The sequence below is a fragment of the Odocoileus virginianus genome, chromosome 1 (assembly GCF_023699985.2).
Source record: "Odocoileus virginianus isolate 20LAN1187 ecotype Illinois chromosome 1, Ovbor_1.2, whole genome shotgun sequence".
NCBI classification, from domain to species: Eukaryota; Metazoa; Chordata; class Mammalia; order Artiodactyla; family Cervidae; genus Odocoileus; species Odocoileus virginianus.
Window position 1 is genome coordinate 104,399,556 of NC_069674.1, and position 21,917 is coordinate 104,421,472.

General features: G+C 48.6%; 1 protein-coding gene across 1 annotated transcript in view; it reads left to right on the forward strand.

Moving 5' to 3' along the window:
- Positions 1–21,917, forward strand: part of ABCA13 (ATP binding cassette subfamily A member 13) — a 335,379-nt gene that overhangs the window by 293,908 nt on the left and 19,554 nt on the right. Inside the window, exons 54-56 of the mRNA XM_070477641.1 lie at positions 2,318–2,452; positions 4,454–4,557; positions 14,144–14,236. Of these exons, the coding sequence (XP_070333742.1) occupies positions 2,318–2,452; positions 4,454–4,557; positions 14,144–14,236 (332 nt within the window). The remainder of the gene's footprint in view (positions 1–2,317; positions 2,453–4,453; positions 4,558–14,143; positions 14,237–21,917) is intronic.

Genomic DNA, 21,917 nt, shown 5'->3' on the forward strand with positions numbered 1-21,917 from the left:
GCAGTGCATTTTTCTATAGCAACAGGCTCTACTTTTATGATTCTCTTATTTCACTTTTCTGTTCATCAGCTTCCATTGAGGTCATTTTCCCAGTGCGTCACTTGTCTGCCCCACAGCTGGCGGCGCTGCCTTCCAGGAGGAGTGAGCTTCCCAGCAGACTCTGCCTTCCCAGTGTCCTCCTGTTCACAGACAGAGCCTCTTCTTCCAGGAAGCCTTCCTGGCTGCCTCCTTTCATTTTCTGTGAATGTCTACTTGGGGGCTGGTTTTATTCTCTGGAAGACCCTCTCCAAGGGAAAAGTCACCGCAGTCTTTACTCCTCTGATTCCAGCCATCATATCTCTGCCTCCCTCTCACAGGACTGCCTTTCACACTTCTGTCTGTCTTGAATCACTTGTTTTGTTTGAACAACTTTTTACTTCATTCATTTGCTTTATGTTAGGGGCTTCCTAGGTGGTTCTAGTGGTAAAGAACCCACTTGCCAATGTAAGAGAGGTAAGAGATGCGAGTTCGATCCATGAGTCAGGAAGATCCCCTGGATGAGTGCATGGCAACCCACTCCAGTATTCTTGCCTGGAGAATCCCATGGACAGAAGCGCCTGGTGGGCTGTGGTCCATGGGGTTGCAAAGAGTTGGATACAGCTGAAGCAACTTGGCACACAGGCACTTTATGTTAATTGAAATTATTATACTTAATGGAGCTATGGAAAGGGATAATACCTATAAACCCATCTGGGAAAACGATGTTATTTCCAAGATGAACAAACTACTGACTTCAAGATGTTATTCTTTGACAGATCTCAGGGGATTTAAGACCATCCTCAGGAATCTCTGGGGCCTTGAAGTCTTCACCTCCTTGATTTATACTGTTTCACAACTAGACCAGTCATGGTTAAGAGACCAGAGACTCTTAATTCTTTCTGGGTCATTTTGAGTCTGTACAAATAAAGTGAAAGAGCAGTTTATCTTGAAAAGTGAAAATGGTACTTGTTCTGTCCTGTCTGACTCTTTGCGACCCCATGGACTGTAGCCCACCAGGCTCCTCTATTCATGGGATTTTCCAGGAAAGAATACTGGAGTAGGTAGCCATTCCCTTCTCCAGGGGATCTTCCTGACCCAGATCTCCCGCATTGCGGGTGGATTTTTTACTGTCTGAGTTATCAGGGGAGCCCCAGTTTATGTTAAGGAGTTTTTATTGGGTGGCCTAAATATTATCCTAATCTTTTTAGAAGTTCTTAATATTTCATCATTGCAATTACTACTGTTATTATTACTATCCCAACTTTTATACATTTATCAAAAAAAAGTGTAGGTATGAGTTTAAAACTGTGCTCTTATGGGGTTATTTAGAACACATACTTATTAGCTCATCCCTAGTCCTACAGAGGTTTTCCCAGTTCTCTGATGTTTGAATTGAGGTATGATCTTGACCAGTTCAGTTACATGATGATATTGAAAGAAACAAATCTGTATTAATACTTCTAGGATCACAAGAGTTAAATAAAATTGTTTACAACATGTAAAAATCATGCATAGTTGAAAACAAAGGTTTCTTCATCTTGGCTCCCAGAGGAACCAGTGTAGCCAGTAATTAGACAGAAAGAGTGCGAAGCAGCTAAGCTGGTGGTGGGGAGCTGTCTTCTGCTGGGAGGGAAGGAAAGGATCTGGGGCTTCCAGGAGGTATAAATGTGTGATGGGCTGAAAGGTGGAGGAGGAAGCGGAGCGGTAACCTTGCCTGATGTACCAGGGGGCTGGAGGTGCTCTGGTGATAGGCAGTCACCATCCTCTGGACCTGATTAGAGGGTGCTCAGTGGTTGCAGATAAACAGAACACCCACTCTTCTTCTCTCTAAACTGAGCTGAGTGTGCACTCTCTGGGGAAGAGTCATCCTTTCTTGGCATATTGAGGGCTCCCCCTTGCTCCCCTGTCCCCTGAAGCTTCCTCTCCTCGGGTTTCACCCCCATCAGCTCCATCTTTGTCCTTGTTTGGCTCACCTGTGATTGCTCATCTCAGCATGGAGGTGTGTCTGACCCATGCTGGACCCCTTGCTGCTGGCCCTTGCTGCTCCCTGAGCCCAGGAGCTCAGGGTTCTGGCCATCAATTCCGTAACTCATAGGCTCAGAAAACCCAGCTTTGTCCAGGGGGGCTCCTGCCTGTTTATTCCGAGCATCCTTGTGTCATGGCAGGGGGTGTCCAGGAGCCAGGCTGAGTGTGAGTGTGGGCAGGGCAGGAGGAAGCAGGGCTCCGGGCCCAGGAACAGGTGCCGGGGTGGGGGGCCCTTGGTGAATGGGGTGCCCTCACAGAGAGCTCCTCTTCTCAGGTGGCTGGGGACCTCGTGAGGCGCCTCCATCTAGAAGCCCACGTGGACAAACCCGTGGCCACCTACAGTGGGGGCACCAAGAGGAAGCTGTCCACAGCCCTGGCCCTGCTGGGGAAACCCGACCTTCTCTTACTGGTGAGTAGTGGATGCCACAGTGATGTGCCAGTGTCTCCAGGTAAGATGCTTTGATCTATCAGAGGTCCTCCAGGGAGGGTGTTCAAAAATCTGAACTAATAAATGCTTTGCCCTGAATCAACATTTTCCAAACAGAATCTATAATACCATTAGAATTTTACTGAGATGAAGCAGACTCTTTGGAGTCCCTTTTATTTATCCAATTGAAGAGTCCATAAAGTCTCAACACTAAAGACAGTATTTTAAAAGAATACCAGAGCCCGCTTGTAATCTGAAAACCAAAGCATGCCTGTCCTCTGGCCTGTTGCTTTAAGTCTTCTGCAGATATGACGGTCAGAGCTGTAGGGACTCTGCTGAATCTGAGGGTGGGGGTCACGGGGAGGGAAGAACTTGTGGGTGAGGGGAGGGCGTCCAGCAGGAGAGCAGAGCACAGACAGTGGACCTGAGACAGGGCCATCTATAACCCACATGGGCACTGAAATTAATCGTTTGCCTGGATAGAAGCATGAATTAGAGGTGGCCCGGTTGTCAATAAACAGAGCCAATCGTTTTGCATTTCAAAAATAGCTAAGAGTAGTATCATTTAAATAATAAAAAGAAGTCATTATTTGTGGGCCATAGACTGGATTCTAACCATTAGAGGGCCACCCAGGGCTTCGCACTGGAAGGAAATCTGAGGAATACGGAACAGTATAGGAGACAAAAGACAGCCTTTCTTTGCCTGTTCTTGTTTGTTTAGTGGAGGCAGCGTTTCAGTGGGGGCACTTAAGGGAGATTCAGAAGACCTGAGTTGGAGAAAGGGCCCCATTATCTGTGGAGTGTCTTCTGGAATCTGAGCTGGATTCTCCTCTTACTTGCCCTAAGCTTACTTTTTCCCAAGGTCCGGAATCAAAGACGACTGTGTAATTGCATCTTCTGAAACCGGGTAACCAAAGCTTACACTTGTGTGATTTTGCAGTTTGCAGAAGACCTTTTCTTAAAAGAGGAGAGGCTGGCTTGCCTTTTTTTAAGAGTTCCCGGTGGGGCTGTTCCCTGCCTTCAGCAGGATCCTCCGCTCAGCTTTGCCCCCACATATCCTGCATTGGATGGGACTTTGGTCCTCAATCGCACTCTCAGCTCGCTAGGTCTCCTGTGCTTGGGCGCAGTGACCTGGGTGGGGACTCACAAGTCCTATGCATGTTTCCTCCTCATTTAAAATGGTCCTTGATGACAGTGTGTGTCTTTCGGAGTCCTTGGAGGCACCCTTGAAATCCTCCACATGAAGCGTTAGTGACGGGGGTGACTGTGAGTGTGTGTATCTGGTGGAGGACGTGCACTGAAGCACGCTCAGCATCCTTCCCAGAGACAAGACACGTGTCCCCCTGCCGACCCTTGTGTGGAAATGTGGGGCGATGCCTCCGACTCTCTCAGGGGAAAGTGGCCAATCACGCCTTCCACTTAGTTGGTTTATAACTACTCACCGTGTCACGTGATTTGCACGAAAGACCCAGCATTTGCTTTCCTGTTCTGTGCCATTTTTTTTGTCCACTTTCCTTCTGTTTCTCTGGGGCAGTTGATGACCTCAGCTCTTAAGAAAAATATGTTCGGTACTCCCTGACTGCAAGGGCACAGAAATGCATCAGGCAGCCTACACACATCTCTCTCTAAAGGGGTTCAGAGAAGAGATGCTTGAGTGTTTATTGAAGGAGAAAGCTTCGGGTTTAAAAGAAATTTCACTGTCCTTGACGCTGTGAAATCAATGAAGTCTTTTTCTGCTCTTGTATATCTTCTAGGGTAGATGCTTCTGGTGTTTTAAAGAGGTTGGGGTGCATCAGGGCAGGCCTACCGGCCCGAGATTCCAAGGGGAGCCCAGCAGACTTGAGGGCTCCTGGCATCTGCTGAGCATAGAGCGTGGCCTGGCGCTGGGACTGGATTTCCCTCTAGCCTGCCTGCTTGCACCGGGGGAGCGCATTCCCACGTGACTTTTGCCCCACCCCTCACCCCGTGTTCTCTCTCCTTCAGGATGAGCCCAGCTCCGGGATGGACCCCTGCTCCAAGCGGCACCTGTGGGAAGCGGTGAGGAAGGAGGCTGAGGCAGGCTGTGCTGTGGTCCTGAGCTCCCACAGGTGAGCCTGGCGGCTCCCAGACCAAGTGCAGTGCCCCCACCCGACCCGCTTGCCCCACACAGCGCTGCCACACGATGCCATGTGTCACCCCTGACGTAGGTCGGGACACTGACCAGGGAGGGACCAGGTTACACATCCAGGCCGCCCCCGTGAGTGGCCCGGCGGGGACTCTGCAGCCAGTGGCCCCCCACTGACCACACTCTGACTGTCCGTCAGTCACGTCTGGAGAGCCGGGCGTCCTCCTCGGGCCCTTCCACGACCAGTTTCAGCCCCTTTATTCCAGCATGAAAGTTAGCTGAAATGAAAACTCATCACGTTTCCAAACAGGGTCTCATATTTTCTTCCTCACAGAATTAGTCTTGTGGTGAGATTTCCACATCGTTGGCTTCTTTTTAGCTTTATGCTGCAGTCTTCTAGGCCACAGAGTGATGCAGTTCTTAGGTTTCCTAAACTCACCGAGGGAGAGTGAGCACAGTGGTTTGGCTCATAAGCATTCTTTTAAATTTATTTATTTTTTTAAATTTTTATTGGAGTACAGTTGATTTACGATGTTGTGTTGTTTCTCTTGTAAAGCAAAATGAATGAGTTATACATACATATACTCCCTTCTTTTCAGATTCTTTTCCCTTATCGGTCTTTACAGAGTGCTGAGGAGAGTTCTGGGCGCTCTACAGTAGGGCCTTGTTGGTGGTCTGTTTTATACACAGCAGTGTATGTCCTGCAGTGGAGATCAGGCTTAGAGTTTAGACGTGCATGCTTCTGACTGCACGTCAAATGTGCCAGAAGCAAAATGTTAGCCACGGTGAAGGATCTGGGATTTTTCCTTACTTGTAAGCTTACAGATCCGCGTAGGGGCTTCCTGCATGCTTCCAGAAGATAGGAGACCCATGGGTCAGAGAGAAGCAATCAGCATCAGCAAAGTCATCTGGTTCCCTGAGCCTGGCTCACCCCAGGGATGCCGAAGGCTCCGACAGAGTCCTGTGGGCCCTGGAGAGAAGCACGGCCCTGGGGACCCTCTGCTTGACAGTGGCTGAAAAACCAGCCAGCTCTGGCCCTGGGGGCGGAGGACCCTCACTGTGGGCACAGGCCCAGGTCAAGACTAGCCAGGATCTTGCAGGCTGGGGATTCCTAACCAGACCTGTGAGGGAAGAGGGGTCCTGAAGAGTGTCCCCCAGATTTCCTGAATGGATAAGTCTGAGCTGGAGTGAGTGGCCTGCTCCTTGTTGCTAGAAGTGAAACACAAAGCCAGCCCATCACTCAAGATGGGTCCTGGGAGACGTTGCCGATGACTGCGGCAGTGTCAGTTCCTGGAAAAATAACCAGACGCTGTCAACCCAGGTGACAGACCCGGGCGGGAATGCTGGTTATCGAGCTAATTCCCCTGGGAATGCTGGGGTCCAGGCAGAGTTGAGCCTCATTGAGGAAGGATGCTGTTCACACCACTGCTTCCTCTTTTTGTTTGTTTTAACTTACACTCACCCAGTGATGGGCTTCCCAGGTGGCTCAGTGGTAAAGAATCTACCTGCCAAGCAGGAGACCTGAGTTCAATCCCTGGGTCAGGAAGATCCCCTGAGAAGGAAATGGCAGCCCACTCCTACATTCTTCTGTCTAGCATCCCGTGGGCAGAGGCATGCTATAGCCCACAGTGTTGCAGAGGGTCGGACGCAGCTGAGCCGCTAAACAGCACAGCAGTACTCATGATGCTTTGCCTGCTGCCCAACCTTCCTGAATTTTACTGTCAGAACTCAGGCTCCGTAGCCCAGTCACGTCCGACTCTTTATGACCCTATGGACCCACCAGGCTCCTCTGTCCATGGGATCCTCCAGGCAACAATAGTGGAGTGGGTTGCCACCTCCTCCTCCAGGGCGTCTTTGCATCCTAGGGATTGAACCCGGGTCTCCTGCATCTCTTGCACTGGCAAGTGGATTCTTTACTGCTGAGCCAGCAGGGAAGCCCTTACTGTCAGACTCACCACTGCCCTTTAAAAACAGTTTCTTTGAGGTATGGTTTATGTGCCATGTGACTTCTCCACTTTAAGTGCACCTTCCTGTGTGATTTTCGTCACTGCAGTCCTGTGCCTCAACATCCAGACCCAGTTCAGGGTGACTCTGTCACTTTGGAGCGTTCTCATTTAACCCCCGTGCACTCCGGTTTGTCTGTCTCCATCAGCGTGCCCTTCCTGGATCTTTCATCCACGTGGAGTCATGTGGCCCATGATCGTTGGCGTGTGACTCTGTCTGAGAGTCGGCACTCGGAACCAGCAGTGAGCGGTGCCCATGGGGCAGCAGGACAGCGTGTGCTGCCCCCTCCCCATCCGGGCCCTTTGGGTGGATCATGTGGCCCATGATCGTTGGCGTGTGACTCTGTCTGAGAGTCGGCACCCGGAACCAGCAGGGAGCGGTGTCCATGGGGCAGCAGGACAGTGCGTGCTGCCCCCTCCCCATCCGGGCCCTTTGGGTGGATCATGTGGCCCATGATCGTTGGCGTGTGACTCTGTCTGAGAGTCAGCACTCAGAACCAGCAGTGAGCGGTGTCCATGGGGCAGCAGGACAGCGTGTGCTGCCCCCTCCCCATCCGGGCCCTTTGGGTGGATCATGTGACCCCTGATCGTTGGCGTGTGACTCTGTCTGAGAGTCGGCACCCGGAACCAGCAGTGAGCGGTGTCCATGGGGCAGCAGGCCAGTGCGTGCTGCCCCCTCCCCATCCGGGCCCTTTGGGTGGATCATGTGACCCGTGATCGTTGGCGTGTGACTCTGTCTGAGAGTCGGCACTCGGAACCAGCAGTGAGCGGTGTCCATGGGGCAGCAGGACAGTGCGTGCTGCCCCCTCCCCATCCGGGCCCTTTGGGTAGATCATGTGACCTGTGATCGTTGGCGTGTGACTCTGTCTGAGAGTCGGCACTTGGAACCAGCAGTGAGCGGTGTCCATGGGGCAGCAGGCCAGTGCGTGCTGCCCCCTCCCCATCCGGGCCCTTTGGGTGGATCATGTGACCCGTGATCGTTGGCGTGTGACTCTGTCTGAGAGTCGGCACCCGGAACCAGCAGTGAGCGGTGTCCATGGGGCAGCAGGCCAGTGCGTGCTGCCCCCTCCCCATCCGGGCCCTTTGGGTGGATCATGTGACCCATGATCGTTGGCGTGTGACTCTGTCTGAGAGTCGGCACTCGGAACCAGCAGTGAGCGGTGTCCATGGGGCAGCAGGACAGCGTGTGCTGCCCACTCCCCATCCGGGCCCTTTGGGTGGATCATGTGACCCGTGATCGTTGGCGTGTGACTCTGTCTGAGAGTCGGCACCCGGAACCAGCAGGGAGCGGTGTCCATGGGGCAGCAGGCCAGTGTGTGCTGCCCCCTCCCCATCCGGGCCCTTTGGGTGGATCACGTGACCCGTGATCGTTGGCGTGTGACTCTGTCTGAGAGTCGGCACTCGGAACCAGCAGGGAGCGGTGTCCATGGGGCAGCAGGACAGTGTGTGCTGCCCACTCCCCATCCGGGCCCTTTGGGTGGATCACGTGACCCGTGATCGTTGGCGTGTGACTCTGTCTGAGAGTCGGCACTCGGAACCAGCAGGGAGCGGTGTCCATGGGGCAGCAGGACAGTGTGTGCTGCCCCCTCCCCATCCGGGCCCTTTGGGTAGATCATGTGACCCGTGATCGTTGGCGTGTGACTCTGTCTGAGAGTCGGCACTCGGAACCAGCAGGGAGCGGTGTCCATGGGGCAGCAGGACAGCGTGTGCTGCCCACTCCCCATCCGGGCCCTTTGGGTGGATCATGTGACCCGTGATCGTTGGCGTGTGACTCTGTCTGAGAGTCGGCACCCGGAACCAGCAGGGAGCGGTGTCCATGGGGCAGCAGGACAGTGCGTGCTGCCCCCTCCCCATCCGGGCCCTTTGGGTGGATCATGTGACCCGTGATCGTTGGTGTGTGACTGTCTGAGAGTCGGCACCCGGAACCAGCAGTGAGCGGTGTCCATGGGGTAGCAGGGCAGTGTGTGCTGCCCACTCCCAATCCGGGCCCTTGGGTGGTCGCCACACTCAGCCGTTCAGTGCAGTGCTGTCAACAGCCGCACACACGTCTTTTTCTAGACCCACGTTTCTAGTTCTCTTAGCGGTCCTTTTCTGGGTTGTATGGTAACTTGTGTTCAGCACTTTAGAAAGCTTCAGAGCTGTTCTCCGAAGTGTCAATCATTTCTTAATCCCAAGAACAATGACGGGACTTTCCAGGATCCCCACGCTGCCGTCAACGCTGCTGGTCTTCCTGTTTGTAAGCGTCCTGGTGATGTGTGGTTTTAACTCACATTTTTGTAACGAACATCTCTCCTCTCTGTTCACCTGCGTTGCTTCTTATAAGAAGCCAGCCGCTAACAAAGCCGATGCTCCCTGGAAGTCCTGAGTCACTTTGTCTGACTCTCTCAAGATTTCTTGGTGCCTTTCAACACCTTGACTTGGATGTGTCGAGATGTAGATCTCTGTGTATTCCACCTGGGTTCTGTTTATGCTTCTGTAGGATGAATCTATGAAAACTCTTTCTCCTGCAGTCAGCAGCTCCTGATGCTTCTGTGTAGTTGTTTTTTTTTCAACTTTGTTTTCATTTTTTGAAGCCTGGGTGTTTTTGGAGCCACGCTGCTTTTGTCCAGGCGAGTTGCCAGTTAGAGCCTTTGTTGGACTTTGGAGAAGGAAATGGCAACCCACTCCAGTACTCTTGCCTGGAGAATCCTGTGAACAGAGGAGGCTGCTGGGCTGTTGTCCATAGGGTCGCACAGAGTCAGACATGACTGAAGCAACTTAGCATGCATGCATGCGTTGGAGAAGGAAATGGCAACCCACTCCAGTATTGCCTGGAGAATCCCAGGGACAGAGGAGGCTGCTGGGCTGCTGTCCATGGGGTCGCCCAGTCAGACACGACTGATGCGACTCAGCAGCAGCAGCAGCAGCAGCAGGTCTACAAGGATTCAGTCTCTGCTGTCATCCTAGTGTGGGCAAGGCGGGGCTTTCCCAGCTCAGGGCATTTTCTAGCCGGCTTGCTTTTGTCTTTCCTGGTCCCTCTGGTCTGTGTAGGGTGCATGTGGATGGCGGGCGGGGGGCCTCTGGACTCACGTGGCGTGTGGGCTGGCTTGGGCTTCTCCAGCCTCCAGTGCTGTACATGCAGCCTCACGGGCTCTGCGCGTGACACAGACACAGGCCAGATGCTGAGCTGCTGGCCCTTCCTGCTTGTGGAGTCTACAGTGCGGGCGGTGCTGACAGGTGTGGGCTCTGCCCCGCCGTGCACAGGGCAGAGAAGCTGCCGACGCTCATGGCCTGGCCCCTGCTAGGAGCTGCCTGTTGTGAGCCAGGATGCCACAGGCCACCCCCCTTCTTACCCTGGTTCAGCAGTTTGTTAGCTGTAACTGTTCCTCATATTGTCCTATGCTTTTGGTCAATTTCCAGAATTCTGAAACATATCATTTTTGTTCACTTTGTCCGGTTTCTTAATTGTCTTTTGAACGTGACTGCCCTTGGCAGTATGGCCGTTAGCTGAAAGTCCTGATTATGCTAATTTTTTTTTGTCTTTTTTCTGTTTCTATTCAGAAAATAAAATGTTACATCGAGATGAGTTAAATTTGGCAAATCCCTTACTTTATCGTAATACATTCTTGCTTCCAGTGACCATCTTTCTGTGCCAGTCCTGGGAACTCTGATTTCTGTTGTCATTCTGCCAGTACTTAGGGCACCTAAGCTCTAAGACTGGGAACTCACGTGTCATATTAAAAGGTCTTTATAATTCTCATGTAACATATAATTATTGCAGACAGCTCTCAGAAAGACCACATATCACTGTAATTTCTTTTTTATATCCTCCTGTTCATTTGATCTCACATTAATGATGTATCCTTATTTCCAAAAATCTATCTGTAGCCATACAACACGAAGGTCTAAGTGACTGACAGTGGAGAGCAAGGCAGCCTTGGGCTGATCCCCCAATTCTAGGAAGTCTCTGAACTAGAGCTTCCTTTTGATTAGGAGTCCATCTCCGCCCTCCCCAAGTCCATATCCTCGGGGACTATGGTGGAGAGCAGGGGTAGGACACAAAAGTAGGAGCTCTGCGTCCTAATTTACTGTCTATGAGGAAGTAAAATCAGCCCAGGAGGGCCAGGCCTGCTTCCTCCGCATTCATCAGACGCTGATCTGAAAAGCTCACCATGGGACGTCCCCTGTATACAAATGAGCTCCATTCTGAGAACATGTTTGCAAGTTCAATTTGTAAGTCCGAAAAGTTAGCCTAGGTGCCCAACTAACACAATCAGGTCTCTAGTACTATACGTTTATATTAACTGTCTGCACGAGTAATAAATAAAAATCACAAACATAAAGCAGTTTTAATCTTACAGTACCTTGAAAAGTGCAGTAATACCAGCTACATCACCACCGCGTTTACCCTTGTTCCTGGACATCCAGGGCTTGAAATAAACATACTGTACTGCCGCACTGTATCCAGCACTGTATGGTACACAAAAGCACAATCGTGTATAGAGGATGCACGCGTGTGACAACGTATGCCAGACACGTGAACTAACTTACATGATTGGACATGTGAACACATGTTTGTATATCTGAAAGTTTTTGACTTGAAGGTTTGTCTGTAGGGGATTTACTGTCTAAACACTTAAAGCTCTGAGTCACCTGACCCAGTTCTGTCCCCATGTGCTTCATGACCAAAAATAAACAGCATAGTGGTTATTTTTGAATAAATGGTCAGAGATTCCTTTCATTGTATCCTTTATGTATCCTTCCTGATGCTGAAGACCATCAGCATCTCAGATCTCTGCCTCTGGGTCAAGACTCTATAGAATCCCAAGTTTCTAGAGCATAGTTGTTCGATAGCAGATACTCAGGCAGTTGGAAATTGTGAATCATGGTTCTGTGGCCTGAATTAATATCAATTGTTGTTGGGGTCCTGTGTTTAGGAAGGTCATATAGAAGTGACTAGATATTCTATCACTTTAATTAGAGACCTACTGTGCACTCATATTAAAAAAATGATATGGGTATTTTAAACTGAAATTAATTAGGAAACATAGAGAAAGATAACATCTGCACAGAAAAATATATAAAGCATACTTGGGGTGTGAAGAGCCCTGAGACTTCATGTTAAGCTACTGTAACAAAGACCCCCAGTGACAGTGACCCAGACCAGACAAACATTTCTCTCCTGCATTCACAGTTCACACTGGGGGGCTGTGTCAGAGCCAAGGGTCATCCAGGGACTCAGATTCTTTCCACCAAGTCACTCACTCATCGTCTTCAGTGCTGAGTTGACTCAGTAGCTGTGTCCATATCCCAGCTTATGGGAAGTGGAAAGATCAAAACCCAGGGCAAGTGGCTTGCCTACTTCAGTGTGACTCAGAAATTGTCCTTCACACTGGCCTGTTTGGTCACATGTCCACCTCTGGCTGCATGGAAGGCTGACATGTATAATCTTGATAAGAATATACACTGACTCAACGAACACACTGTTTTATGTTCATTCCCCAACAGGAAGACTACCATACTTTAGAATTTGTATAATACAACATGGTAAAAGAAATTAAAAAATTCCACCATTAATTCACTTTTCAGGTATTTGATAGTCATACATTTTTTTGTGCTTTTTCTTACTTTTTTTTTAACATACATGTGCAATTTTCCTAACATGCATTGTCATTTTACCATTGCTAAATCATTACCTTTTCCATATCCAATGAACTGACTTTGGAAACCCTCATTTCAGTGGCTGACACACATATGGATGTACCCTCATTTATGTTTCTGTATTATTCTATTGTGGAACCTGTTTCTAGATTTTTTACAGTTATAGATAAGTTGTCCTATGCATTCATATTTTCTGTATTTCCTAAGGTGAGTCCCTAGGAAAGGAATTTTTTGCAAATTGTTTTTCACCAAGGTATGCCAATGTTTTATTCCCAACAGTCATATATACACTGACCTGTTTAAAATTATGGAGAGAGTGTCTAACTTTGGGGGTATTGTTTTGGATCTGAGAGTTTATTTTTTTTATTCACACAGGAGATGGAGGGGAAAAGAATTTTTGTCTGTAACACACACAGGTATATGTGACAAATGCCTGTCAGGCTAGAAAATAGTCTTAAGATCACTTATCTGATGGTTTAGTTTGTAATTTATTGGTATGTTTATTACCCATGAATGATTTTTTTGAAAAGTCTATGTCTTATTTACCCTTTTTCCTCTCTTGAGTTTTTGTTTATTTTTACAGTAGTACATGTGAGTTCTTTGGGCTTCTGAGGTGGCACTAATGGTAAAGAGCTTGACTGCAAATGCAGGAGACATGAGTCACGGGTTTGATCCCTGTGACTCCTTTCCTGCCGTCAGGAAGATGCCCTGGAGGAGAGTCTGGCAACCCACTCCCATATTCTTGCCTGGAGAATCCCACGGACAGAGGAGCCTGGTGGGCTGCAGTCCATGGGGTCACAGAGAGTCAGACACGACTGAAGCAGCTTAGCACACACACACATGAGTTCTTTATAAGTACATCGAATATCACCCTTTGTGTTTGTTGCAGTTTTTTAAATGTTACTTTGACATACTTACTAGAAATTCATAGCTTTTCATTGTCAAGTACATAAAACTTTTCCTTCACAGTTTATTCCATTGCTCTTATGCTTGGAATTGTGTTCCATTCTCTGGTCTGTATACAAAATACTGATGTTTCATCTGCACTGTCATATTTTGTTTCAAAGATCTTCTTTGTAATTCCTTAGCATACTGTCTCTTTTTAATTATTTAAGAAAATGTTAATATTTTCTGGAATGAGTCTTATTTTACTTCTCTTCTTGTTTGACCTTTTTCTACCTCTCTCTAATAATTTTAAAGTATATTTTAAAAATTGTTTTCAATTTTTCTTGTGGGGAGTGATAAACTTTTGATCAGTATTATACTAAGTTCTTCTTAAAATTTATATTATACTTTTATGTATTTATAATGATATAATTGTAAATTTTAAATCTTGATAACATACTTCATATCAACATAATATTAGATTATATTACAAGCTAAGTTATAGTTACAAATTACAGTGTTATTTGTTATATATAATTACTGTATTAAAGTATGACTTGTTTATAGTTTATACAAAACTTATTTTATACTTGCATTATATTATTTATATTATAATGATTTTTTAAACAATTTCTCATTTAAACTGTATTTGTTCTTTTCTCTCTTTCTGATATATCTTCCCACTGATTCAAAGTTTAATTTTCCATCAGTAAAACTTCTTTTTTTCATAAGATTTCCACGTTTATGAAGGTCTTTCTGATCAATTTTGCATTTTTGTGCTATTGCCAAAAGGTTTTCTCCTATATATTCAGTAATTGTTCTTCCTACTATATGAAAAGACTACTAATATTTTGGTTAATTGTTTAGCTGGCCATATACGTGGAGTCTTATCCATTTCCAGTGTGCTGTTTTGAGTTCTGTGAGTCCTGTATGGAAAGTCAGCTGATTTTCAGTAATGGTGTGTCTCTCTGCTTGCCCATCCCACTGTTGATTCGAGCCCTGTCTGGGGCTGCAGCTCACCTCTTGTCCTGTCTCCCGCAGCATGGAGGAATGTGAAGCTGTGTGCACAAGGCTTGCCATCATGGTCCACGGCAGCTTCCGATGCCTGGGTTCCCCACAGCACATCAAAAACAGGTGTGTGCCGTCCTTTCACTTAGACGTCTGCTGTGAATTTGTAGCCGGACCGGTTATAGCCGGAGGGGCACGAGGGTAGGCATGGTCCCACATGGCCTGGGAGGGGAGATGGGGCTGAGACGGGAAGGGCGTGTGTGAAACACCACCGCCAGGGGGCGCCCACTCTCAGCCCCACGGAGCTCAGCGTTTCCCCATGAGGTCTTCTGCCCCCAAGGACATCCACTCTCATTGCGGTGACCCTGGGAGGGTTTGAAACACCACTGCAGGGTCAAGATGAAGCGGGACCAAAAACATCCTCACTGATGCACAAAGCCGCATGGAAAGATTGTCCTGACACAGCCCTCTCCCAGAGTGGGCCAGTAACCTGTGCTGCGCTTGGAGGACGACCCCATGGATTCAGGGTGGTGAAAGATGGTCCTTGTGGTTGCTTCCTAGTTCAGCTAATAAACTAGAGACTCTGTGCTTTAACACCTTAGATTTCTTCCTGGGTTAATTGTCTTTTTTTCCATTTACTCTTTGGATTATTAATGATTTTGTAATCAAATGAGTGTTTTTAGGTATTCATATAACTTAAAAGAATTCAGTGTTGCCAAGCTGTTTTCAACGTTTATAAGGCGTGCCACATTTTATTGTGTTTTACTTGACTGTGCTTCACAAATGCAGTGTTTTTTTCAAGTTGAAGGTTTGTGGCCGCCCTGCACTGAATAAGTCAGTTCGTACCATTTTCCCAACAGCATTTGCTCACTTTCTGTCTTTGTGTCACATTTTGGTAATTCTTGCAGTATTTCAGACCCTCCACTAGCAAAAAGATTATGAATCACTGCAGGCTCAGATGATAGCATTTTTTTTTTAGCAACAATCTATTTTTAAATTCAAGATATGTCCATTTTTGGGCTTCCCTAGTGGCTGAGACAGTAAAGTCTGCCTGGAGTGTGGAAGACTCAGGTTTGATCCCTGGGTCGGGAAGGTCCCCTGGAGAAGGAAATGGTGACCCACTCCAGTATTTTTGCCTGGAAAATCCCATGGATGAAGGAGCCTAGCAGGCTGCAGTCCATGGGGTCGCAAAGAGTCAGATACAACTGAACGACTTCACATCACATGTGCATTTTTAGACAATGCTGTTGTACACTTAATAGACTACAATATAGCATAATTTTATATGCACTGAGAAGCCCCCCAAATCATGTAAGCCCTGTAATTGTGGTATTTGCTGGATTGTAGTGGCCTAAACCAAATCTGCAATGTCTCTAAGGTCTGCCTGTCATTTCTTTTAAATGTGTTGTTTAATCTGTCCCTTTTGACCTAGAGTAATTTATCCATGTATTTTGATAAATCTCTTTTCATTTATTCAGTGCTTTTAAAGTTGGAATTCCCTAGCGGAGATTTGTTAAATTCATAATATATTAGGTCGGAATATTTTTATTTTATGGAGGAAATAACAATGAATGCTTGGATTGAGATGCTGAGGTGGGAAGTGGACTGCTGTTTTCCCGTGGCTCAGAGTTGGGGGACCGCTTGCCCACCACACTCACTTTCACTTCAGGTCAATCCCTCATCAGATAGCCTGCTGGAAACTGCTCTCAGAATGTGCTCTGCTCACCTTTAATAAGGATCATCAAAAGAAAAATAATATTTCACGCTCCCTCACCTTTATGAATGCCCACATAAAGTTTTACAGCCCTTGCCTGATTGTTGGGTGATGTATGTCCGAGTTTGGCTACTTGCCTTTCAAGAGGTTTCCTGACGTCGCTGGGAGTGGCAGTGAGAAGGCCCCTGGGAGGGGCGTCCTCTTCCCGACCCGGTCTGTGCTCTCAGCGGCCGCTGAGGTTTAGGTCTGATAACAGGTAATGTGTCGCTCAGACGGTAAAGAATCTGTCTGCAATGCGGGAGACCTGGGTTCAACCCCTGGGTTGGGAAGATCCCCTGGAGAAGGCAGTGGCAGTCCACTCCAGTATCCTTGCCTGGAGAATTCCATGCCCAGAGCCGCCTGGTGGGCTGCGGTCCACAGGGTCACAAAGAGCGAGACACAACTGGGCAGGTAGCACTTCCACTTTCAATGCCTAACAGAGTTGAGAACAGATCGTCAGTAAGTGTGAACAGTACAATTTTGTTAAGAGAGATAGTTTGTGGGTTTTTGACTGGAACCTTGAACTTAATACCTTCCAAAAATGGTTTGTGAAGTTGGTATTTTCTTGTGACAAATTGAGTGCGTGTGTTTCCATGATATTGAGATAACGAATACAGGGTCCATCGTAAAATGGGATGCTGGGCTTCTCAACCTGGGGTCACCAGTGTGGTGCTGCTCCTGTCCTCCAGGTGTGCGGGGCTTCGGGAGACAGCTCGGGGAAGACGGTGCCCCCCAGAACCTCAGAGCCATCACCCATGTCTGAGCCTGGGGGCGGGACCAGGTCCAGGTCTTCCCTCTGACTCGCTTCCTGGATGACACTGCCTCTTCTTGGGTGTTTTCCATGGACACACCATTCTGGCTGCTCTGATTCTTCTTTTTTTAATTAATTTTTTAATTGAAGGATAATTGCTTTACAGAATTTTGTTCTTTTCTGTCAAACCTCAACATGGATCAGCCACAGGTATACATATATCCCCTCCCTTTTGACCCTCCCTCCCATCTCCCTCCCCCTCCCACCCATCTAGGTTGAGCCCCTGTTTGAGCTTCCTGAGCCACACAGCACATTCCCGTTGGCTCTCTATTTTATAGATAGCAATGTGAGTTTCCATGTTACTCTTTCCACACGTCTCACCCTCTCCTCCCCTCTCCCCATGTCCATAAGTCTGTTTTCTATGTCTGTTTCTCCATTGCTGCCCTGCAAATAAGTTCTTTGGTACCATCTTTCTAGATTCTGTATATATGCATTAGTATATGATATTTATCTTTCTCTTTCTGACTTACTTCACTCTGTATAATAGGCTCTGGGTTAATCCACCTCATTATAACTGACTCAAATGCATTCCTTTTTATGGCTGAGTAATATTCCACTGTGTATAATGTGTCACAATTTCTTTATTCATTCATCTGTCGATGGACATCTATGTTGCTTCCATGTTCTAGCTGTTGTAAATAGTGCTGCAATGAGCAATGGAATACATGTGTCTTTTTCAGTTTTTGTTTCCTCAGGGTACATGCCTAGGACTGGTATTGCTGGGTCATATAGTAGTTTTATTCCTAGTTTTTTAAGGAATCTCCATACCATCTTCCATAGTGGCTGTATCAATTTACATTCCCACCAACAGTGCAGGAGGGTTCCCTTTTCTCCACACCCTCTCCAGCATTTATTGTTTGTAGACTTTTTGATGATGGCCATTCTGACCTGTGTGAGGTGATATCTCATTGTAGTTTTGATTTGCATTTTTCTAATAATGAGTGATGTTGAGCATCTTTTCATGTATTTGTTAGCCATCTGTATGTCTTCTTTGGAGAAATGTCTGTTTAGGTCTTTTTCCCACTTTTTGATTGGGTTGTTTGTTTTTCTGGCATTGAGTTGTATGACCTGCTTGTATATTTTGGAAATGAATCTTTTGTCAGTTGTTTCATTTGCTATTATTTTCCCCCATTCTGAGGGTTGTATTTTCACCTTGCTTATAATTTCCTTTGCTGCGCAAAAGCTTTTAAGTTTAATCAGGTCCCACTTGTTTACTTTTGTTTTTATTTCCGTTACTCTAGGAGGTGGGTCAGAGAGGATATTGCTTTGATTTATGTCATCGAGTGTTCTGCCTATGTTGTCATCTAAGAGTTTTATAGTTTCTGGTCTTACATTTAGGTCTTTAATCCATTTTGAACTTATCTTTGTGTATGGTGTTAGGTCTGATTCCTTTCTTTTAATTGGAGGATAATCCTTTACAATCTTGTGTTGGTTTCTCCACCTTTGCTCATTTGGATTTCTTTCCTGGACCCAAAGGCGCAGACCCCAAGAGCCCCCCAAACAGAGAATGTTCCTCCAGAGGACGAGCCCTCCCCAGGTCCTTTTTGAGCGTCACAGCCTAGCATCCTGCTGCACACCCATCCTGCCACCTCCTCCATCCCTCCTGTTTTAAATGCATTCGTCAAAATATGAGCTGTCATGGGGCCAGCAGGCTCAGAGGTGATTGGACTGAGGGGTTTGTCACATCTCCTGAGCGGAGGTGTGCAGCTTGAACTCAGTGGGGAGGCACCAGGTTGGCCTGCTGGGTCTCTCCCATTGGGTGCCCATCAGTCTGGGGAGTGGAGCTCATGGTGCCTGTGGCATCCATAGGCTGGTAGGTGGGCATCTCAGGAGAGGTAGCAACCATGGGTCCAGGAGAGGGGACTGCTCTAGTTGGAGGTCATAGAGAAGTCTCTGAGTACAGGTAAAATACCAGGGGGAGACTGTTTAAAGGACACTGGATTCTTGATTGCATAATAAATATATCTCTACAAATTCTGGATGTGAGAACATGTAGGAGGGATGAATGTACACCAGCCAAAGAATGCTTTGATTTAATGTTGAAATTAAAGGGACTCATTGGGCTTAGTGAAATCAGTCCTGGGAATAGCTGATTTTTAAATATTGTTGGGAAAAGACCCTGATGCTGGGAAAGATTGGGGGCATGAGGAGAAGGGGACGACAGGATGAGATGGTTGCATGGTGTCACTCAATGGACGTGAGTTTGAGCAAACTCAGGGAGATAGTGAAGGACAGGGAAGCCTGGCATGCTGCAGTCCATGAGGTCACAAAGAGCCAAATGCAGCTGAGCAACTGAACAATAAATATGGCTGAACAACCATAGGTTTTCTGGTCTTATCGTGGGTTTCACAAATGTGCATTCTTTTCATTTTGGGGTGGATCACTCTTTCAGTGGAGCCTATCCTGTGTCTTGTTCGGCAGCACCCCCAGCCTGGGGATGACAGCACATCATGTCCCCAGACACGGCCCTGGTCCGAAGCACCATTGCACCCACACTTTCCTCCGTGTCTTCAGGCAGTCAGAGATGGCTGGACACGCAGGCAGAACTGAGGTTGGAACTCAGATTCCCCAATGCAGGTCAGGCCATAGCCCTGCCCTTTCCTGGACCTCCAAGGTGTGGCTCTGAGTCAGCTAGAGGATGGCCGTGAGCGGGATGGGCTGGGAACAGACCTGATGAGGGGCCAGCTCCGCACACACTGGGGAATGGTTCTTCCCATAGACTGATCCTCTGGGCCCTGGGTGATCTCATTTAGCAGAAGTTCCAGGATCTAGTGAGAAGAACATCTTCCTCTCCTTCCAGCCTCAGTCTGGTCCAGCTCAGATGTGAGAAATTGTACCTGGGTACCAGAGGGCCTGGAGGGCACTGTGAAGATGGCAGGTTGGGGTCCCCCACGTCCTCTGAACACCCCTCCTGTTCTTGCCTCGTTGTCTCCTGCTTGCTTGGACACCTTGCAGCTGTGACTGCGCCCCCACCGAGCTGCCCGCTCCATCCTTCCTCCTGGGTGGGGAGGGGCCTCTGGCCTCTCCGAGGCTCAGCACTTCCCTGCCTTGTCTCTCCACAGCTACTACCTGTCTCTCCTTTGGCAGGGGCTGCGTCCTCCCTGCCAGGAGATCTGTCTGTGCCAGACCCACCTGTCGCTCTTGGAGAACACCGCCTGGGTCCTTTGTCTGCCAGCATCGCCCTGGGCTCAGCATCTGCGCCATCTCAGGGATGGAACCTGGGGACAGGGAGAGCCAGTCCTGGACACCTCAGCCCAGGGATCCCAGCAGAGCCACTTCAGAGATGTGCACGTGGTCCTGAGATGTTCAGGCTTTGATTCCCAGGAGACCTCATGTTGCCAGACTCTAAATTCACTCCTTTATTAACAATTGGACATCCTATTTTGTCTCAAGTTCCAGGCCTTCTTTTTATAACTTTTTAAGGTATCTTGTCATATTTCTAAACAACTAAACATTGTGTTTAACCTTAGAGCTGGCGTTCTAATTTGTTTTTAAATGTTCTTTGTGTTCACAAACCTAGAACGAACCACGTTCAAGTCTGATCATTGCTTGGTTTCTCTTCCTGGGACTTACCCAGGCTCTGGCTCTGCTGGTCCCGGCTTCAGCCAGCATTGCATCCTTAACCTGCCTGTTGTGGAGACAGGAGGATTTGGCAACAAGTGGGAGCTGGTGGGCCAGGAGGACAGACAGGGTCTGTGGATTGACTTTCTGAGGTGTGGTCTCTCCGGGAGGGTGGCGCTCTGGCCCCGCCCCGTCTCTACCCCATCCCGGTGCCTCCCCACGCCCCGGCCTGCAGCCTCTGCGTCAGACTGGAGTGCGTCCCTGCCCGCACCCAGCCGCAGGGCTCTCGCCGTCTCCGAGCTCCCCTCAGGTCCCTCCTCAGTCTCGTCCGCACTCCCTGCCTCTCTGCGCCCAGCCAGCCCACCTCGCAGACATCATCTCTCCTCCCCTGGCCTCCGGGCTGGTCCTGCCCGTGCTCACTGGCCGTGGGGCTTGGACACCACTCTCCTTGGTCCTGTGCTTCCAGTCAGAGCAGGAGAGTTCCTGGCGCCCGTGGAGGACCCCTTCAGGCTCAAGAAACTTGGGAACATGTCCCTCATCCTTTGGCCGTTTCCTCTTAAAAGTGAAAGTTGCTCAGTCATGTCTGGCTTTTGCAACCCCATGGACTATACATACAGTCCATGGAATTCTCCAGGCCAGAATACTGGAGTGGGTAGCCGTTCCCTTCTCCAGGGGATCTTCCCAACCCAGGAATTGAACTGGGGTCTCCTGCAACACTGCAGGAGGATTCTTGACCAGCTGAGCTCCATGGGAAGCCCGTGGCTAAAGAAGTCACCTTCTCTGAAATGTATAGAGCATGACAATAGCCTGCAGCCCCAGGCCAGCACTCCTCGGCTTCCGGGCCCTTCCAGGGAGTCACGCCCATTGTCCTCTCTCACTTCCCCAGCCTCTGGGTCAGCCCTTCTAAGTCCCAAATTGCCTTTGTTACCTGGTGGCCATTGATCACCTGTTTTCATCCCTGCTGGACTAAGTACTGTGTGTAGATCGTCTCGCTTGCTAGGTAGTAATACCAAGAGATGGCACATGTAGAGTGCATTCCAGACGCTGGTCCTAAGTGTGCATGCATGTGTGTGTGTGTGTGTGTGTGTGTGTGTGTGAGCCACTCAGTCGTGTTTGACTCTGCGATCCCACAAACTGTAGCTCACCAGGCTTCTCTGTCCATGGAATTCTCCAGGCAAGAATACTGCAGTGGGTTGCTATTCCTTTCTTCAGGGGTTTTATGTGTATCAGGTAACTTATTCCTCATGACCACGATGACCAACCCAGGAGACGACCTTATGGCCTCTCTGCTTTTACAGGTACAGAAAATACGACTGGGAAGTTTGGGAGTCTCTGTAGGTCACTGGTTAGTAGATGGAAGAGCTGGATTTGAGCCCAGGCACTGGGCTGTGCTTTGTCCTGCGTGGCATGTTCTCAGGACCGTCCCCATCTAACAAGTGCAGAGAGTGAGCCAGGGTGAGGTCGGGGCTCACCTGTGGTCCGTCTGACTGCTGCACCCCCAGAAGGTCAGCTTGCACCAGGCTACCTTCCCACTGGCTGCGACCTAGGGCTGTACGGATGTGAATGGCTGCAGACTCTTGCCGGGTCTTCAGCCACATCTGTCCTGACAACTTGCCCCTGTTGGCCTTCTTCTTGGTGTGTTTCTGCATGTTCTGATGGTCACTGAGAATCTGACCCCCCAC